A 16,260-nucleotide genomic window follows, 5' to 3' on the forward strand; every position below is an offset into this window, starting at 1 on the left:
TTTCACCATGTTGACCAGGATGGTCTCGATCTCTTGACCTCGCGATCCACCCGCCTCGGCCTCCCAAAGTGCTGGGATTACAGGCGTGAGCCACCGCGCCCGGCCCCTGGATTGTATTCTTACTAAGATACTACCTCATCACACACCATCACTGCAGCGCCAGTCTGGGAATCAAGAACCTAGGAAATTCATCTGACAGCTCCACTGTAGGCAAATCACATAGTCTTTCTGGGGCACAGTTAACTCACAATATAACATGAGGGTTGGATTCAATTGCTGAGGTTTCTACAGGCATTCTCAAACCAAGGGCAAGTTTCTATTTCATCTCCTTTCTCTTCCACTTTCTGCCCTCCGGTGGAGGTGCCACAGGGACTATGAAATTAAAGTAGCGAAGTGAATGGATTTGAGATAGACAGGGTCGATCAGTCTCCCTCACTTTCCCACTTTTAGTTCCTCTGACAACTAAAGCTAACTGCATTAGTGGTATAAAATAAACATTTGTTAAACCTCCTTTTAGCAAGAAAACCCAACCAGTTCTAGATACCAACAGTACCAGAATGAATAGCTGAGGTATTCTTTGCATGAGGGTGATGATATGAAAAAAAGAGGGTAAAGATATTTTATATTCTTTGGAATAAACTTTTAAAATATAAAGAATCATAAAACTGTCAGAAGCCTCAAAACATATTCAAACTGATTTGAATATGCAGTGTGCATGAGTGATCCCCCTTTAATGACCTATCTGAATTATTCTTTAAAAAAAACTAGCTATGTTTGCATTTCAGCTTCAAGTGCCAACCATCATCTAGTTTCTTTAAATAATTTCACAAAAAAGAAACATTTCTAGCCTACTGAAACTTTCATTATCTAGCACTTCAAGCATACATCAACCAACTAGAGAATTCAAAAGAAAAACACACAAACCTTGAAGAGATTTATGGAAACATTAAAGGTATTGAATACACCTCAGGAAAGGGTGATTTTACAGAGCAAACTTTGGTCACAAATCACATTACAGAACAAATTAGTACTTCGTACTACAACTGAAGATAATTTAAGAACAAGAAAGATCTTGGAGAAGCAAGCAGCATCCCAAGATGATAACATGCAAGCAGTAGCTAAAACAGGCTACGCCATGGCTCATCTAGCTGTTCATTCAACTTATACTTATTTTGGGTTTGCTGGCTGCCAGATGAACAACCTAGACAGAGTTCCTGCACTCACCAAGGCTTTCAGCCTTGTGGAGGGTATTAAACAAATACACAAACATGTAAACTATGAAAAAATACTTGCAAATAATGTGAAAATACCTTTGGGGAGTTAGAATGTAATCATTTCAGCTGAGATATAAAGACTCAAAGCCTTCCAAAAATAAAAATAAAAACAGCAAGAAACAGGTAAACTGGAAATTTACCTGTTGCAGAGAGGGGAGAGTTTAGTCAAAATGGGGAAAAGAACATACCCACATCTACCATAATACACTCTAGCCCATTGACATATTCAGTATCTGATAAAAGCAATTCATGTAGATGTTGTTTGCGGTACATAATATTTCTGGGACATCAATCCCCGATTCTAATATACCATAGTAGTCATTAAGAAGGAGATAATAACTGACCCGTAAGAAATGTCAAAGGAATTTTATTTTTAGCCCTCTCACACATCTAGTACTACAGAGGGGTCCTGTACTGCAATTTCACTGCCTCAATATGCCCCTACCTTTGGCCAGCATCCTACTTAGTCCTCCCAGGGATGCAGCCCGTCAATGACAGTGACCATATGTGCAAAAAGTAAGATGCCTCACTTCACAACAAATTTTTTTTTCTGATTTGTGAATCAATTTGAGAAGTCTTAAAGATATGAGGTAAAGTCACTTATCTATGTTATTGCAGCTAAGCTGGTCTATGTGCTATGTGCCAGGCACTTCATGAAGTGATATATAATTTTCTAGATTTTTAATTCTTGAAACAAATCTAGTTTCCTTTGTCATGAGAAGTGTAATAGGCTCACCTCATATATTATGAGGATTACATATAGAAAGTGCTTTAAAATAGTTGTAGACACATAATAACAGTTAAAACTTACTGGGCACTTGTTAATTCTTATTGTCACCATTTTACAGAAGAGGAAACTGAGGCTCACAAAGTTAAAGAGCTTGCCTAAGATCTCACAACTAGAAAGTGGTAGAAGCAGAATTGGAACCTAAGAAATCTGGGACCACAAACTAATCTGTACCTTCTGTAGCAATTATTAATAGTGATGAAAATGTCCAAGGAGTTTACAGCTTAGAATTGCACTCTGAATTATCATTCACCCAGTAAATATTTACTGAGCACTGTAGTAATAGTATCGCCACACCACTCTCCACCAAACTAATGTCCACCCAGAGCCTCAGGATGTCACCTTCCTTCTGTGGAAATAAAGTCTTTGCAGATATAATTTGTTACAGTGAAATCATATTAGAATAGGGTAGCCCTAAATCCAAAGAGATGATCCTTCTAGGAGACAGAAAAGGACACACAGAGACACCGAGTAGAAGGCTATGTGAAGATGGAGATGCTGAAATGATGTGCTATGAGCCAGGAAACATGGAGGATTGCCACCCACTGCCAGACGCCAAGAGAGGCATTTTCTTTGTCTAGACACCTGGCACAGTGAACTCAATAGAAGACTCTGTCCTCACTACGCATATGATCTGTGTTGGGGGTTCTTCCACATAAGCAAATAAGTGAAGATTAAGCCAGGCTAAGAAGGCAGTAGGAAAGATGGGCCACCCACAGAGCCTCCAGAAAGAACCAACCCTGCTGGCACCTTGGTTTGGGACTTTTGGACACCTAAACTGTGAGAGAATAAATTTCCATTGTTTTAAGCCACTTGTAAATAGTATTTGTTACAGCAGCCCTAGGAAACAAATACTAGCATCTACTATGCGGCCAGGCCTGGTTCTCTACTCTAGGTTTATAGTAATAAATGAAACTGCATTCCTGCCCTCATGGAGTTTACATTCCAGGGAAAGAGGTAGATAATAAATAGGCACTTAATATAAGGACAGGTACTATTTAGTGCTATGAGGAAAAAGTATTGTGAGAAGATGGAGGATGGCCAGATGAAAGTGACTAGAAGGGCTTTGGAAATATTCGGTGATATATTAAGAGTGTACATACATGGAATACAGGGGTGTTAACTCAAATGAATCTGGACTGTGGAGTTTCAAACTGCATATAATCCTTCACGGCACGACTTAAAATACTAATTGGAAATTTAGCAACAACAGCAGCTCGGTAAGGAATAGACCTGAGGCCGGGCGCGGTGGCTCAAGCCTGTAATCCCAGCACTGTGGGAGGCCGAGGCGGGTGGATCACGAGGTCAAGAGATCGAGACCATCCTGGTCAACATGGTGAAACCCCGTCTCTACTAAAAATACAAAAAATTAGCTGGGCATGGTGGTGCGTGCCTATAATCCCAGCTACTCAGGAGGCTGGGGCAGGAGAATTGCCTGAACCTGGGAGGCGGAGGTTGCGGTGAGCCGAGATTGCGCCATTGCACTCCAGCCTGGGTAACAAGAGAGAAACTCCGTCTCAAAAAAAAAAAAAAAAAAAAAGAAATAGACCTGAACTTGCTCAATATGCCCAGATTCTAAAATATATGAAAATGGCTTCCCAGGTGGATAGCTGGTCTTGCTTGTCTCTTAAGTTGCTGGCGATCACAGGGTCTCTCGCTTCCTCCCACACTCCCAAATTCTCACATCTCTTCTAGGAAGTAGTAGCCAGTACTTTGCTTCTTCCTCACCCTGTGAAGCTCCTCAACCTCATAAGCTTTGGGTCTTACAGTGGCCTAATCACTGCCACTCAATAAAGAGGGCAACTTCCACAGACCCAAGATGAGACAGAGCTATCTCATGTCAACTCTAGCTCTACAGCTTAGACATCTGTTTCAGTTCCCAATGCCCAAGGACAGGCAGACATTAACAGCTAGAGTCACCTGGGTCCTCAGAGGTTCTTTTTACAGCCTTCCCTTTTCTTCCCTATACCTGGTCACGGCACTTTTAACTACTGCTGTACCTTTAGTATTCTTGGTTTAACACCCACTAATCCTTTGTTCTTCTGGAGATCAGCATAAAGTATATCCCATTATTTTAATAATCTTGATTATAAAAGGATGGATGAGGTCCAAGCACCCCAAAAAGTCACCCTTAGCAGTGAGCTAGATCCCCCACATGGGTGGCCCTTCTTTCCCACTGCTCTCAGCCTGGCTTAATCTTCACTTATTTGCTTATGTGGAAGAACCCCCAACACAGACTGTATGCATAGTAAGGACAGTCTTCTATTGAGTTCACTGTGCCAGGTGTCTAAACAAAGAAAAAAAAAATTCTCAAAGAAAAATGGAACACTCTAAATCTCTTCAAATTTTGTCTTAAATAATATACCTATTTCCAAATAAAGTCTGTTTCTGGTATTACTCATGGGCATTTAAAATAACATGAAGAACCAAAAATTCTTATATGTCATCTCTCTATATACAGTAGCACAGAGATTTATCTGTACTTAAAAATTTTAATCTTCACAGCCACGAAGCTCAAGCATCAAAACTTCTTTACAGAAGGCAAATGTTTTCACTGCTTTGCCTTAGTAAAGTTCCTTTGACGATTTTAGCAGCAATATACTTATCTGAGATTGTTTTCATTTACTTTAGATGTGAATAGTGAAATTAACTGAAATACAAACACTAAGTGTCAAACCCTAAAAGTGTTTAAACAAAAAATCTCTAAAGATTTCAATATACATATTCCACAAATTTCAAATAGGAAGCTAATACACTTTGTTAATGCCATAAGTAAGCAGGAAAACAAGACCATCACATTCACAATCTTAGGCCATTCTTAGTAGCTATCTGGTAACTTTTCCCATTCCTTCTCTAATTGGCCCAGATTGAAGCTAAAAGGACAATATGCATTACTTTATTTTCCTCAGAACAAACTGGTGTAAGTATTCAGATAAAACTTAACTTACCACTGCACATTACAGTCTTTTCTCCATATGATAGCCAGCAGTCTTTAAAAAAAAAAAAAAAGTATCTTCCCTGCTTAAAGCCTTCCAATGCTGTCCATTGCAACTCAAATACAATTCAAATTTCTTACCCTGGTCTATCAAGCATGACATAAACTGGCCTAGACATATCCCCCTCTCAATTTAAATTTCATTAGGCTCCAGCCACACCAACCCTTCTGCTCCTCAGGTGTGCCAAGCAATTCCCAAACTAGGGACTTTGTACCTGCTGCTTTCTCTCATACATTTTTCACAGATTCAAATGGAGGTCATTCAGGTCACGGCTCAAATGTCCCCATCTCAGAAAGATTTTCCCATTCGAAATTAGCCAGTGTCTTTGCACCCCCTACTTTCACCACATTCTATATATACCATTCCTCTTATTTTTTTAAATACTACTTACCACACATAAAATCATGTTCATTTTTTTATGTCTATTTCCTGCCTGTGTTTGTCTCTGCCTAAGCAACAATATAGGAAGAAAGATTACCATTATCTCCAGAACATAGAAAGTTCCTGACACATAGAAAACACATCTGTGGACTGAATAAGTGAAGGAACAGTTGTATGACTTAAACAACAAACAACTTTATATATCATTCATTTAGTCTCCTTCTTCTGCTCCTAAATTCTTCTCCACAAATTAGGAAAAAAAAATTGGCAAGAACAGAAGCCCAACAAACAACAGATATGAAGTAGACCTCATGCTCACTTAATAGGCCCAGGTTCTGACATAGATGATAATGATTATAGACAGTAATGACTTCCCATGTAGACACCTGGTTGTTCCCTTAACACTCAACTTTAGTCAGCATAGGCAGTAACTTGAGTGTAGCATATCTGATTTAGGGCTTCTAAAATGCCAACACTGTAATTCTGTCACAGGAAAGGTTAAAAATTCTAAAATCAAAACACCCATGAAGAAAGGAATGACTGTCCTTTAATTCTGGACACAAGCTAATACTTAAGAGCTAGGTACAGAGACTCATGTCTGTAATACCAGCACTTTGGGAGGGTGAGGTGAATGGATCACTTGAGGCTAGGCGTTTGAGACCAGCCTGGCCAACGTGGAGAAACCCTATCTCTACTAAAAATACAAAAAAAAAAAAAAATTAGCTGGGCTTGGTGGCACACGCCTATAATCTTAGCTACTTGAAAGACTGGGGCACAAGAATAGCTTGAACCCAGACAGCGGAGGTTGCGGTGAACTGAGATCACACCACTGCACTCCAGCCTGGGCAACAGAGCAAGACTCTATCTCAGCAAAATTTTAAAATCCTTCTTCCTACTTCTGTTTAAAACACATTTCTACCACTTTTTAGATACTTTTAGGTATCTATCAATGACTGTCTTCCACATGAAGTATTAGAATTTTATACATTGATACTAATGCCTAACTTAAAATTATAGGCTCCTGAATATTTTAGATAATAATAAATATTCCAGATTACAAATTTGGTATGAAAAATTTTAATGAAAACATTAATCATATAAATTAAATAGCAAAACTATTTGAAATGAAATATAATTCAAACAGATTAGACTTACTGATACTTCTCTATTTGTTTTCATAAGAATTGATTATTTTCAGCTGAAATCTATTTAGGATTGCGGTAAGGAGAAATGAGATTAAAGTACATAAAGCTCATAAGCCTTGTTGTCAGTACATATTCTGCATAAATATTCATTTTCCTTTTACTCTTATTTTTAAAAGACACATAGAAGTTTTATGAAACATGCCAACTTCAGTTAAAAGCTTCTTACATAAGAAATAGCCACATGTGAGGAATCTAGCCTGGCATCTGTTGAAAATAACTGTATTTTCTGAAGAACACACCACATGACATTTATTGATAAAAATTCCTCACTAATAAACCAATTTCTAAAATCTAGTTATATACCTTCATGTCACAATTTAAGAGGTCTGTTAGAGAATCACTTTTTTAAAAAAGTACAAAGTTAATAAGATCAAGAAAAGTACCCTATGATAAGTAACCAAAACATTAAGAAATATTCCTCTTACTGAACATATGGCTCAGTTTCATCTGAATTATTTTTTAAAAATGTGTTGGTTTGAAATATTAAATGAAAAAACTAAATTAGTACAAGGAAGCCCAATGAACAAAAACATATTACTCTGCATCTAGCTAAGCCTTATGAAATATTTTACAATTTCAGTCATGCTTTCACTTTAAACAGTGTTATACTGCCCTTTCTAGTATACTAATTAAGATAAAGTTTAACATTCTGTCCTAACAATAGCTAAAAGAGAATACATAGATGAATGCAAATATATCATGTTCTATAATATACATTTTATAATATTCCAAATTTAACAACTTATCTAAATCCAATCTGAGTTATATTAAAAGATCAAAACATTTTTTAATCTACATCATGGGTGATGTACCATGCAAACATTACAACCACAACTCCACACACTGAAAGGAGATAATATTTATGTTTCTGCCATGGTGATAGCTCAACCGCCACTTCATCTCTTTTCCTGCTCTTCTTCCGACGACCCTTCAGTCTGTTTTCAAAAGCTTCTAGTTCAGCCTAAATAAAAACAGCATCATTTTAATTAAATTCAATGCATACATTGACTTGAAACTTTCCATTTACATAAAAATCAATTTGGGTAATATTTTAATAGTAATGATATATATTCAATATACTGATTTGAGTTTTTAAGACACCATTCTCCACTACTGATTGTATTCAACAAATTCAGGGTTTAGGTAAGTAGAAAGGAGGCTGGGGCATAATAGAAGAAATTATTTCAAACTGTAGAGCTGACTATGACGCTACATATTAAAATGTCTGATTAAATCAGCGTGCTCTAACATATAGACCCTGGTTTTATTCATTGACACTATTATACTTCAACTCCATTATTATAGAACCAGGATTCTATAAGCAAGTGCTGTGATATCTAGTGAGAATAAAGGTATCTATAATTCTAGTAGTTTACAATGCATATAATAAATATTAGTGGCTTTTAAGAAAGAAATTCAAGTGAGTAAAGAGAAAAAAAGCTGCCAGATATTGATTCTTCTCTACCAAATACAATTTTTAATACAGTAAAAATTCTTCAAAGGAAAAAACGCTTCATGCTTTAAAATCAAAATGACTATTTTAGAAGTAAAAATTTTAAACTAGTACTAAAAAGAAGATAACTGAATTACATTCAATATCAAATGTGGATTTTTATCCTACTGCCAAGAACTTACTTATTAAACTTTTATAAATAATGTAATATGATATGCTATAGTGCATAGTTAAGACAATAGTTACTAACTAAAATATATATGTACTTAATAATATCCAAATAAAACTATGTAAATGGTTATTTAATAGAAGGAAATGTAAACTTTAGTTCACATATCCATTACTGTGGTCATAAGCCACACTTGAAAAAGATCTAATAAACTTAGTTTAATACAAAGTGGCATTCTAGAATGAGCCAAAATGTCAGATTATTCCCAAGTAGTTAGTTTCTGACATATTGAAAAATGTCAAAATACCTTAAAAGCAGGCAAACTTGAAGACCACAGATATGGTAAAGTAACTTATGGTTATATGGTGACTCACAGTCACCAGGTATATATTATGTACTGTATACAGTCATTCCTCGGTATCTGTGGGAATCCCCCTTGGATATCAAAATCTGAGGATGATCAAGTCTCTATAGTGAAGGATTTGCAAATAACATATACACATCTTCCTGTATACTTTAAATCACTCCAGATTTCCTGTAATATCTAATAACGTAAATGCTATGTAAATAGGTATTACACTGTATTTTAAAATGTGTATTTTTTTATTGTTGTATTTTTATACTTTAAAAAAAATTTTTTTTCAATCTGTAGTTGGTTGAATCCACAGATGCAGAACCTGCATATACTGAGGACTGATCATATTCTGCTTAAAGCGTCCGTAAACAGGGAATGTATCTAAGATTTTCATCCATGATGGTTAATAAAAAGGTAGCAAAGGGAATAAGGAGGAAACACACTATTCTTAATAACTTAATCTCCTAGGATTCCAGCCAACCTATATTTTGGGGATATCAGGCAAATCAACTTTACAGAACCATAAAATCTCAAAGGTCATCTTGGCCAACCATTATTTGCTACATGAACTGTTTCTAATGTCCTCCTACAACTCATCAAAGTTTGAATTTCCTCATTCATGCAAATCAGGCAAGTTTCAATCTCATCATTCATAAAGGCAGTACACAACACAATCTGCTTTGTTAAGTATAAAGCATCTCAAGATATAAACTGACAAATAATAATAAAAAGTCATACATCACTATTAGAAAGTCGAGCCACTCTTTGAAGTATATGATCAATAAAGTAAATACTTAAACAGGGAGTATCAGGAATGTACTTGTTATCTAGGTAACAACAAAGTGCAGGTAATAATCCTGCATTTAAAGATCTAATAGGGAAATATGGGAATGTATTAATAAAACAAACGTATTGATTAGTAAACTGCTCTTATTTGTTACAGGTGGTCTGCAACTCAGTAAAATAGAACTCAAATACTTTTAGATGAGTAACATTATGGTCTCCAGAAGATGGCTTACAATGGTGATGATTCTCTCTCACTCCCCAACCAAAAGAGGAATTAAAATTCTTATAGCTGAATGATGGATGATATTGGCAAGAAAGTAAATTGGAAATATAAAAAATCTTTGGGAATATGTGAGATCTCCCACCTTCTCAGAGTTTCAGTATACTTAAAGTGAAGGTAGTAGATGGCTCATTTTTGTTTTCCAGGAACTATGTTATTTTCAGTTCACAATACAGTAAAGTAGTCCTTAGTTTGAACTTGGAATATACCCTGTGTTTGCAAAAAAATCTAACAATGATGCTAAGAGACATAAATCTGGGTATTTTGTTTGGTTACCTGTTGTCTTCGTTTTTCTTCTTCATAAGCAGCTTTGGCTTCTGCTTCTTTTATCTGTTTATACACATTCAAAGTAAATTTATAATTTAGTCATCACATTTTATATAAAATTTTATCATCTACCCACTCAGGTTCTATTAACCCATATCAACTTTTAGGAGCTTGAAACCATTTAAAGAAATTTAAATATTATACTGAGACAAGGTTTATCAAGGCACTATCTAATAGATTAAAGGTGGTGATGGATGGAGTGTTATACCTTATATAAACATTTCAGCTCTTAACAAGTAAAATAGATGTTACATCATAATTCAAAGAGCTAAACACAAATTTTAAAGTTAAACTGTAAACACAAATTTTACAGTTCAACTATAGACACAAATTTTAAAATTACCTTTTTCCTCCTGAGTTACTGTATTAAGAATCTAGAATTATTAAATACTGCTGTTTCCCTAAGTTAAATTTATCTCAAATGTACTATCATGGAAGGGAATCCTTACTTTTAAACAAAATCAAGAGGTCGCTGATTGGATTGATGGAGGAAAACAGTAACACTAGCGATAACCCAAGCAGCAGAATCCCAAAATCTTATTTTTGTATTATTTTAACCTAATTTTCAGGGGCTTACACTAACATTAAAATAAACTATGTCACAAAGCAAATACATTAATGGGCATAGAAGATGAAAATCCTTGGTATACACCAGGCAATAAAAATCCCAATCTCCCATTCAAAATTGGCCTATAAAACTAGGCTTTTATTATAAAAGCAAAAAGATGTGATTTCAAGTTGTTTTTAACAAGCACATAAGTAAATGCACAAAATAAGAAGGAAAGGCCATTAGCCTTTAAAATAATATTTAACAAGACATTACCTCAGATGCTTTCCGCTTCATTTCCTTGCACGTTGTGTCACATTCTATTGAAACCTGATTTTCACGTACTTTGTTGCACTGCAATTCCTACAAACAATCCAGTTTTCAAATTTTAAATGATCTTTCCCTCAAAGTCCTAACCATCTGCCATAAAAAAGCAAAGTTTATCTAACAGAGCTTAAGGTTATAAGTATTATTTGATGTGACTTAATATTTAATGATGATATGGTTGCAAGCATTAAATATCTGGTTCAAATAGTGATTACTCTCTTATTTTCTTTTAATTAAAAAAGTGAATACCATAAAATTTTTAAAAATCAATTTAATAATTACTAAGTACCAGGTAGACCTGGTGGTTCACGCCTGTAATCCTAGCACTTTGGGAGGCTGAGGCAGGTGCATCACATGGTCAGGAGTTCAAGATCAGCCTGACCAACATGGTGAAACTGCGTCTCTACTAAAAATACAAAAATTAGCCAGTCTTGGTGGCATGCACCTGTAATCCCAGCTACTAAGGAGGCTAAGGCAGGAGAATCATTTGAACCCAGGAGGTAGAGGTTGCAGTGAGCTGAGATCATGCCATTGTACACCAGCCTGGGTGACAAAGCAAGACTCTGTCTCAAAAAATAACAATAATAATAATTACCAAATGCCACCATTGGACTTAGCTCCAGTGTTGTTTTTATTCTCTACTTTTCTTTATTGTTTATTGTTATTTTTATAAAGTTTCCAGGGAATAAAATGTTCCACAAATGGGCTGTCTGGCAGAGCTTCCTAGCATTGTGTAAGGGATGGAAATGTTGTAAATCTGCATTAGTCCACAGAGTAGCACTAGCCACATATGGCTACTGAGCACTTGAAATGTGGGTAGTGAAACTGAGGAACCAAAATTGTAGTATTGTTTTATGCTAATTAATTACAATTTGCATTTAAATATCCATTTGTGACTAGTGGCTACCATCTCAGATAGTAAACCTCTAGAGAGTTTTCTGGGGAGCTACAGATTTTTCCCCTGACTGTTAAACTTGCTTTTTTTTTTTTTCCAGTTTAGATGAAAATTGTTTAAAGCTTATGTTGGCATCTCACTACCTCCTTAATGAAAGAACACTGATCTGTTTTTGATGTCTTGACATCAAAACTATGACCAATTTCTGTACTATGCTATAATAAAATGATGACTACTGAGTTGAAGAGTCATCTTTATATTATTAGTCTTAGGCTAACTTTTGTAGTATGTTTATCTATCTTTTATTCATTCATTTCTTATTGCCAATGTCACTTTTACTCTCAGTAGACCTAATTTGTTTCGGTTTCTCCTATCTCACCACACCCTCAGACTCTAGATTTTTGTTCAAATCTACCACAGTTTAGACATGAGATTACCAAATCCTGAGTAACGTGTGTTCGGTGAAAGCATTTTATGGCATGAAATTTTATTACTTGAAGGGTTTCCTTTTTTGTTTTTTAATTCCTTAGTTTTTCATTTTTGGCTAAATTTAGTGATAACATAGTCTTTTCCTCCAAAGACAGTCCAGACAGAAGAAAATAAACATGAACAAACAATGGAGACAAAAATAAGTATCGTGTGTTTACAGACATTAAGTCCATCAGCCTAGAAAAGGATTTTATCAGTTCTCATTCAGAAGATACTTACAGAGTGCCAATAACATGCCAAACACTACAACAGGGAAAGGGAACACAAAAAGGAAAAAACAGTATAATAATCTGTTAAGTGCTAAGTAAATAACAATGGTAATGGCAGCTACTACTTATTAAACATAGCATTGTTTTAAATGCTATGTATGCACTACCTCTTCTATTCCTTTCAATAAATCTCTATAAACTCTATTGTACGGATGAGGAAACAAGGTTACAGATATCCCTAGAATCACAAAGCTCTAAATTATGAACCTAGTACAAAGGAAGTCAAGAGGAAGGAACAGCTAAGTCTTCCCAGGGGAGCCAGGGAAGGAAAAACTTCTCAAACAAGGAAATGCTTGCAATAAGTATTAGCAGGATTCTAGTAAGCAGAGAGGTAAAGGAAAAAAAATTGTATTTTACAGAGAAAAAGAAATACATACATCACCACAGCCTAAGCTAAGCTAGGGTACAATATATGTATTAGGGCACTTAAGTAACAGATTCACAAAGATGACTGCTAGATGATAAAACTGAACAAGCAGGCAAAGGTCTTATAGCCTCCCTGGTATGCTGAGTCTGCATATACCTACACATACACATTTCTTATATAATGCTTTTTTTCCATAAGTGATGAAGAGCCATCGAAGAATTTAGAACAGGGAAGTGGTGTGACTAGACAAGGAAATGGGTCACGAAGTTGTGGCCAAAGCCCAGGAAAGAGTTGGTCAAAAGTACTAATGGGTGGGTGGCATAGGGCACTTGGACAAGATATGAGATTTCAGAGAAAATCTGAGATGTCTCACAAAGACATCTCAGATTAAAAGTGGCTTGACCAAGTATTTATTTTCATGTAAAGGTGGTGAATTTAAACATCTAAAACTTACGGATTCCATTCCCTAAAAGGCCAAGCCTATAAATTTAAATTCAGAAGTCCCCTATCCTAGGAAAACATATCAACTATGAAAATAAATGAAAGGCAAAGGATCTATAAAAGATCCTCAATACATATCTGTCACATGGACGAATAAAAGCAAATTTAAAGAGATGAAAAAGACTAGCTTTAGGGAATGACAATAGGAATATGAAGGAAAAAAGGAGTTACAACTATAACTGAGATAGGGTAAAACAGAGGTCAAAAACGTTGGTTTCAAAGGAATAAGCACTGCCAACAGGGAAGATCAAAGAAACAGAATTGAGAAAAAGACTATTACATCACCATATTTCCCTTCATAAGTTTTGCTGAACAGTTGTTTCCATCGGGCTTTGTAATCATTCATTTTTGCCCATTTATTCCTCTGTTACCATCATTTTTTCTTAAAATTAGTTCTTTCCAAGTTATTAAATACTACTTTACTTTATAAGGCTATGCATATGAGGTCTTTTTAAGGCAATATTTTCAAAGGATAATACTGATGGTAAAAAAAAAGTTTCATAAATTACATCAACAAAGTTAATCTCAGGCCATTTCTTAAGCAATGAAACATTCTATTCCTTACACTGTGCTCCCTGTTCAAAGACCTCAAATCTAAAGCACATTGACCAAAGGAGAGCATTGAACTTGGTTCCAACATAAAAAATAATTTTCCTTTTACTATTAAGTTGCAGAAAATTAAACTGTCAAAGCTGATTTTTAAAATAAACATTTACAGAACAAGTAGGCTCATTTTAATAAAAAGGGTCTCTGGGCCAGGCGCGGTGGCTCAAGCCTGTAATCCCAGCACTTTGGGAGGCCGAGGCGGGTGGATCACGAGGTCAAGAGATCAAGACCATCCTGGTCAACATGGTGAAACCCCGTCTCTACTAAAAATACAAAAAATTAGCTGGGCATGGTGGCGCGTGCCTGTAATCCCAGCTGCTCAGGAGGCTGAGGCAGGAGAATTGCCTGAACCCAGGAGGCGGAGGTTGCGGTGAGCCGAGATCGCGCCATTGCACTCCAGCCTGGGTAACAAGAGCGAAACTCCGTCTCAAAAAAAAAAAAAAAAAAAAGGGTCTCTGAAGTAAAATCTTAAAACTAAAAGGCAAAAAAATACAGAAAAAGAACTACCAAAACATCCAGGCCAAAAAACAAAAACAAGAAAACCAAACCAAACAAAAACAACTTATATAGAAAAGTATTTTCAATAACTTAAAATATTTACCTTTTTTATTCTTTTACAAGGACATCTAAGTTTTACCTTCTGGTTGCAATTAAAGGGACATTCACCAGGATGACACATCTCTTTGCATCTATGACCACAAGGAAGCTAAAATAAAAGCAAAATAAAGCAATTACATACTTACGTTTTGGTCATACTCTTTCCCCACACCCCAACAATTTTAAGAGTCCATCACACAAAGAGTCAATCAATCTTAGCTAAAGGGCTAATTTGTCAACTAAATTTAGATATAAATTATTTTAATTACACAGAAATTTTAAATATTCTCCCCAGCGCCACTCCAACAGTACATCTTACAGCCACCCTTGTGTACATAACCTAGTTATAGTCATGTAACTAAGTTCCGGTCAATGGAATACAAGCAAGTACAGGTGATTCATGCTTCCAATCATTTCAAGAGTGTACTTTCATGTTCTTCTCCTCTCCATGTGCTGGAAATGATGAAAGCTGGAGCAATAATGGAAACCATGTGCCAAAGAGAGCAGAGCCGTCAGCTGACTTGGATTCGTGGGTGAAGACATGATGTACAATGACACACACCTACCTCCCTGTACTGTCATGTGAGAAAAAAACAAAAAAGAAAACCTCTTGACCTTAAGCCACTGTATATTGTGTTATAACTGTTTAGGCTTTTATCCTACAACATTCACCCTTTCTACTACATATTAAAACATATTATTTAGGTAGCCAAAACAACTCAGTAATTGCCAAGCTATCTATGGTCCTCGTCTTTAATTATTTACTGTCTTCATATCCCAGTCAAGCATTCAGATGAAATGTTCGTGTTCTCTCTTTCTGTCTACTCAAAACTTATCCACACTTTTAAGATATGCCTTAAATTACCACAACAGCCTGATATAAACATGCCTGTATATAAATAAATAGTAGTAGTTATGTAAGAAATCTATACATTGCTTGTAGTGTCTTGAAATGTTGCAAAAAACAATATTTTTAGGTACTTCATATATTTCTATCTCTCCAACCAGAGTGTAAATAAAATACACTATTTGTTAGGGTTAAATGTCAAAGTTAGACTACCTGGAACTGAGTCCCAGATTCCCTGTTTATTAACTGTGAGATCTTAGGCAAGTCACCTGGCTTCTCCGTGTTTCACATGTAAAATTTCACATGTAAAAGAGTATTAGTACTTTATAAAGCTGTTGTGAGGATTAAATGTGTTCAGTACATTTAGTTATTATAATGAAAGTTGTTATTATTATAAGCTCCTTGAGGTCAATGGTCTTACACAGGCAGTCATCAACTTATGATGGTACAATTTAAACAATTTTTCAGTTTTCCAGTGGGTTTCATCAGGACATAAGCCCATCATAAACTGAGGAATATCTGTATTTCTTTGTGTCTCTCATGTCATAATCCCTAACAAAGATACCTCCCGAACAGTGGAAATCTCAGTAAATTTTTAAATTCTCTAATTATTAATCTCTATGATTCACCAGATTGATCTTTCAAACTACTGACTCTACTCACTTTAAGAAATTTAGAATTCTTTTCCATTGTCTTTAGTCTCTTACTAGAGTGCAACTAGGTTTTTTGTTCTTTAAGTTTTAGCTAAGGTATTCATAGCAAAACTAGATTCAGATCACTCACACTGTGCACTTCCACTAAT

The 16,260-nt window shown here is 35.6% G+C and overlaps 1 protein-coding gene across 3 annotated transcripts in view; it reads right to left on the reverse strand.

The window, feature by feature from the left end:
* Positions 1-6,499: 6,499 nt before the first annotated feature.
* NFXL1 (nuclear transcription factor, X-box binding like 1) overlaps positions 6,500-16,260 on the reverse strand; it is a 67,482-nt gene continuing 57,721 nt past the window's right edge. For all 3 annotated transcript variants that reach the window (XR_004267506.1, XM_032274103.1, XM_032274102.1), the window contains 4 exons: positions 14,616-14,720; positions 10,837-10,923; positions 9,963-10,016; positions 6,500-7,604 (listed from right to left, as the gene is read on the reverse strand). Coding sequence is in view for 2 of the 3 variants with exons in the window: in XM_032274103.1 (XP_032129994.1) it covers positions 7,431-7,604; positions 9,963-10,016; positions 10,837-10,923; positions 14,616-14,720 (420 nt within the window). In the remaining variant the exon portion in view is untranslated. The remainder of the gene's footprint in view (positions 7,605-9,962; positions 10,017-10,836; positions 10,924-14,615; positions 14,721-16,260) is intronic.

Source organism: Sapajus apella, unplaced genomic scaffold, assembly GCF_009761245.1.
Source record: "Sapajus apella isolate SASKATOON/1434 unplaced genomic scaffold, GSC_monkey_1.0 scaffold5, whole genome shotgun sequence".
Lineage (NCBI taxonomy): Eukaryota > Metazoa > Chordata > Mammalia > Primates > Cebidae > Sapajus > Sapajus apella.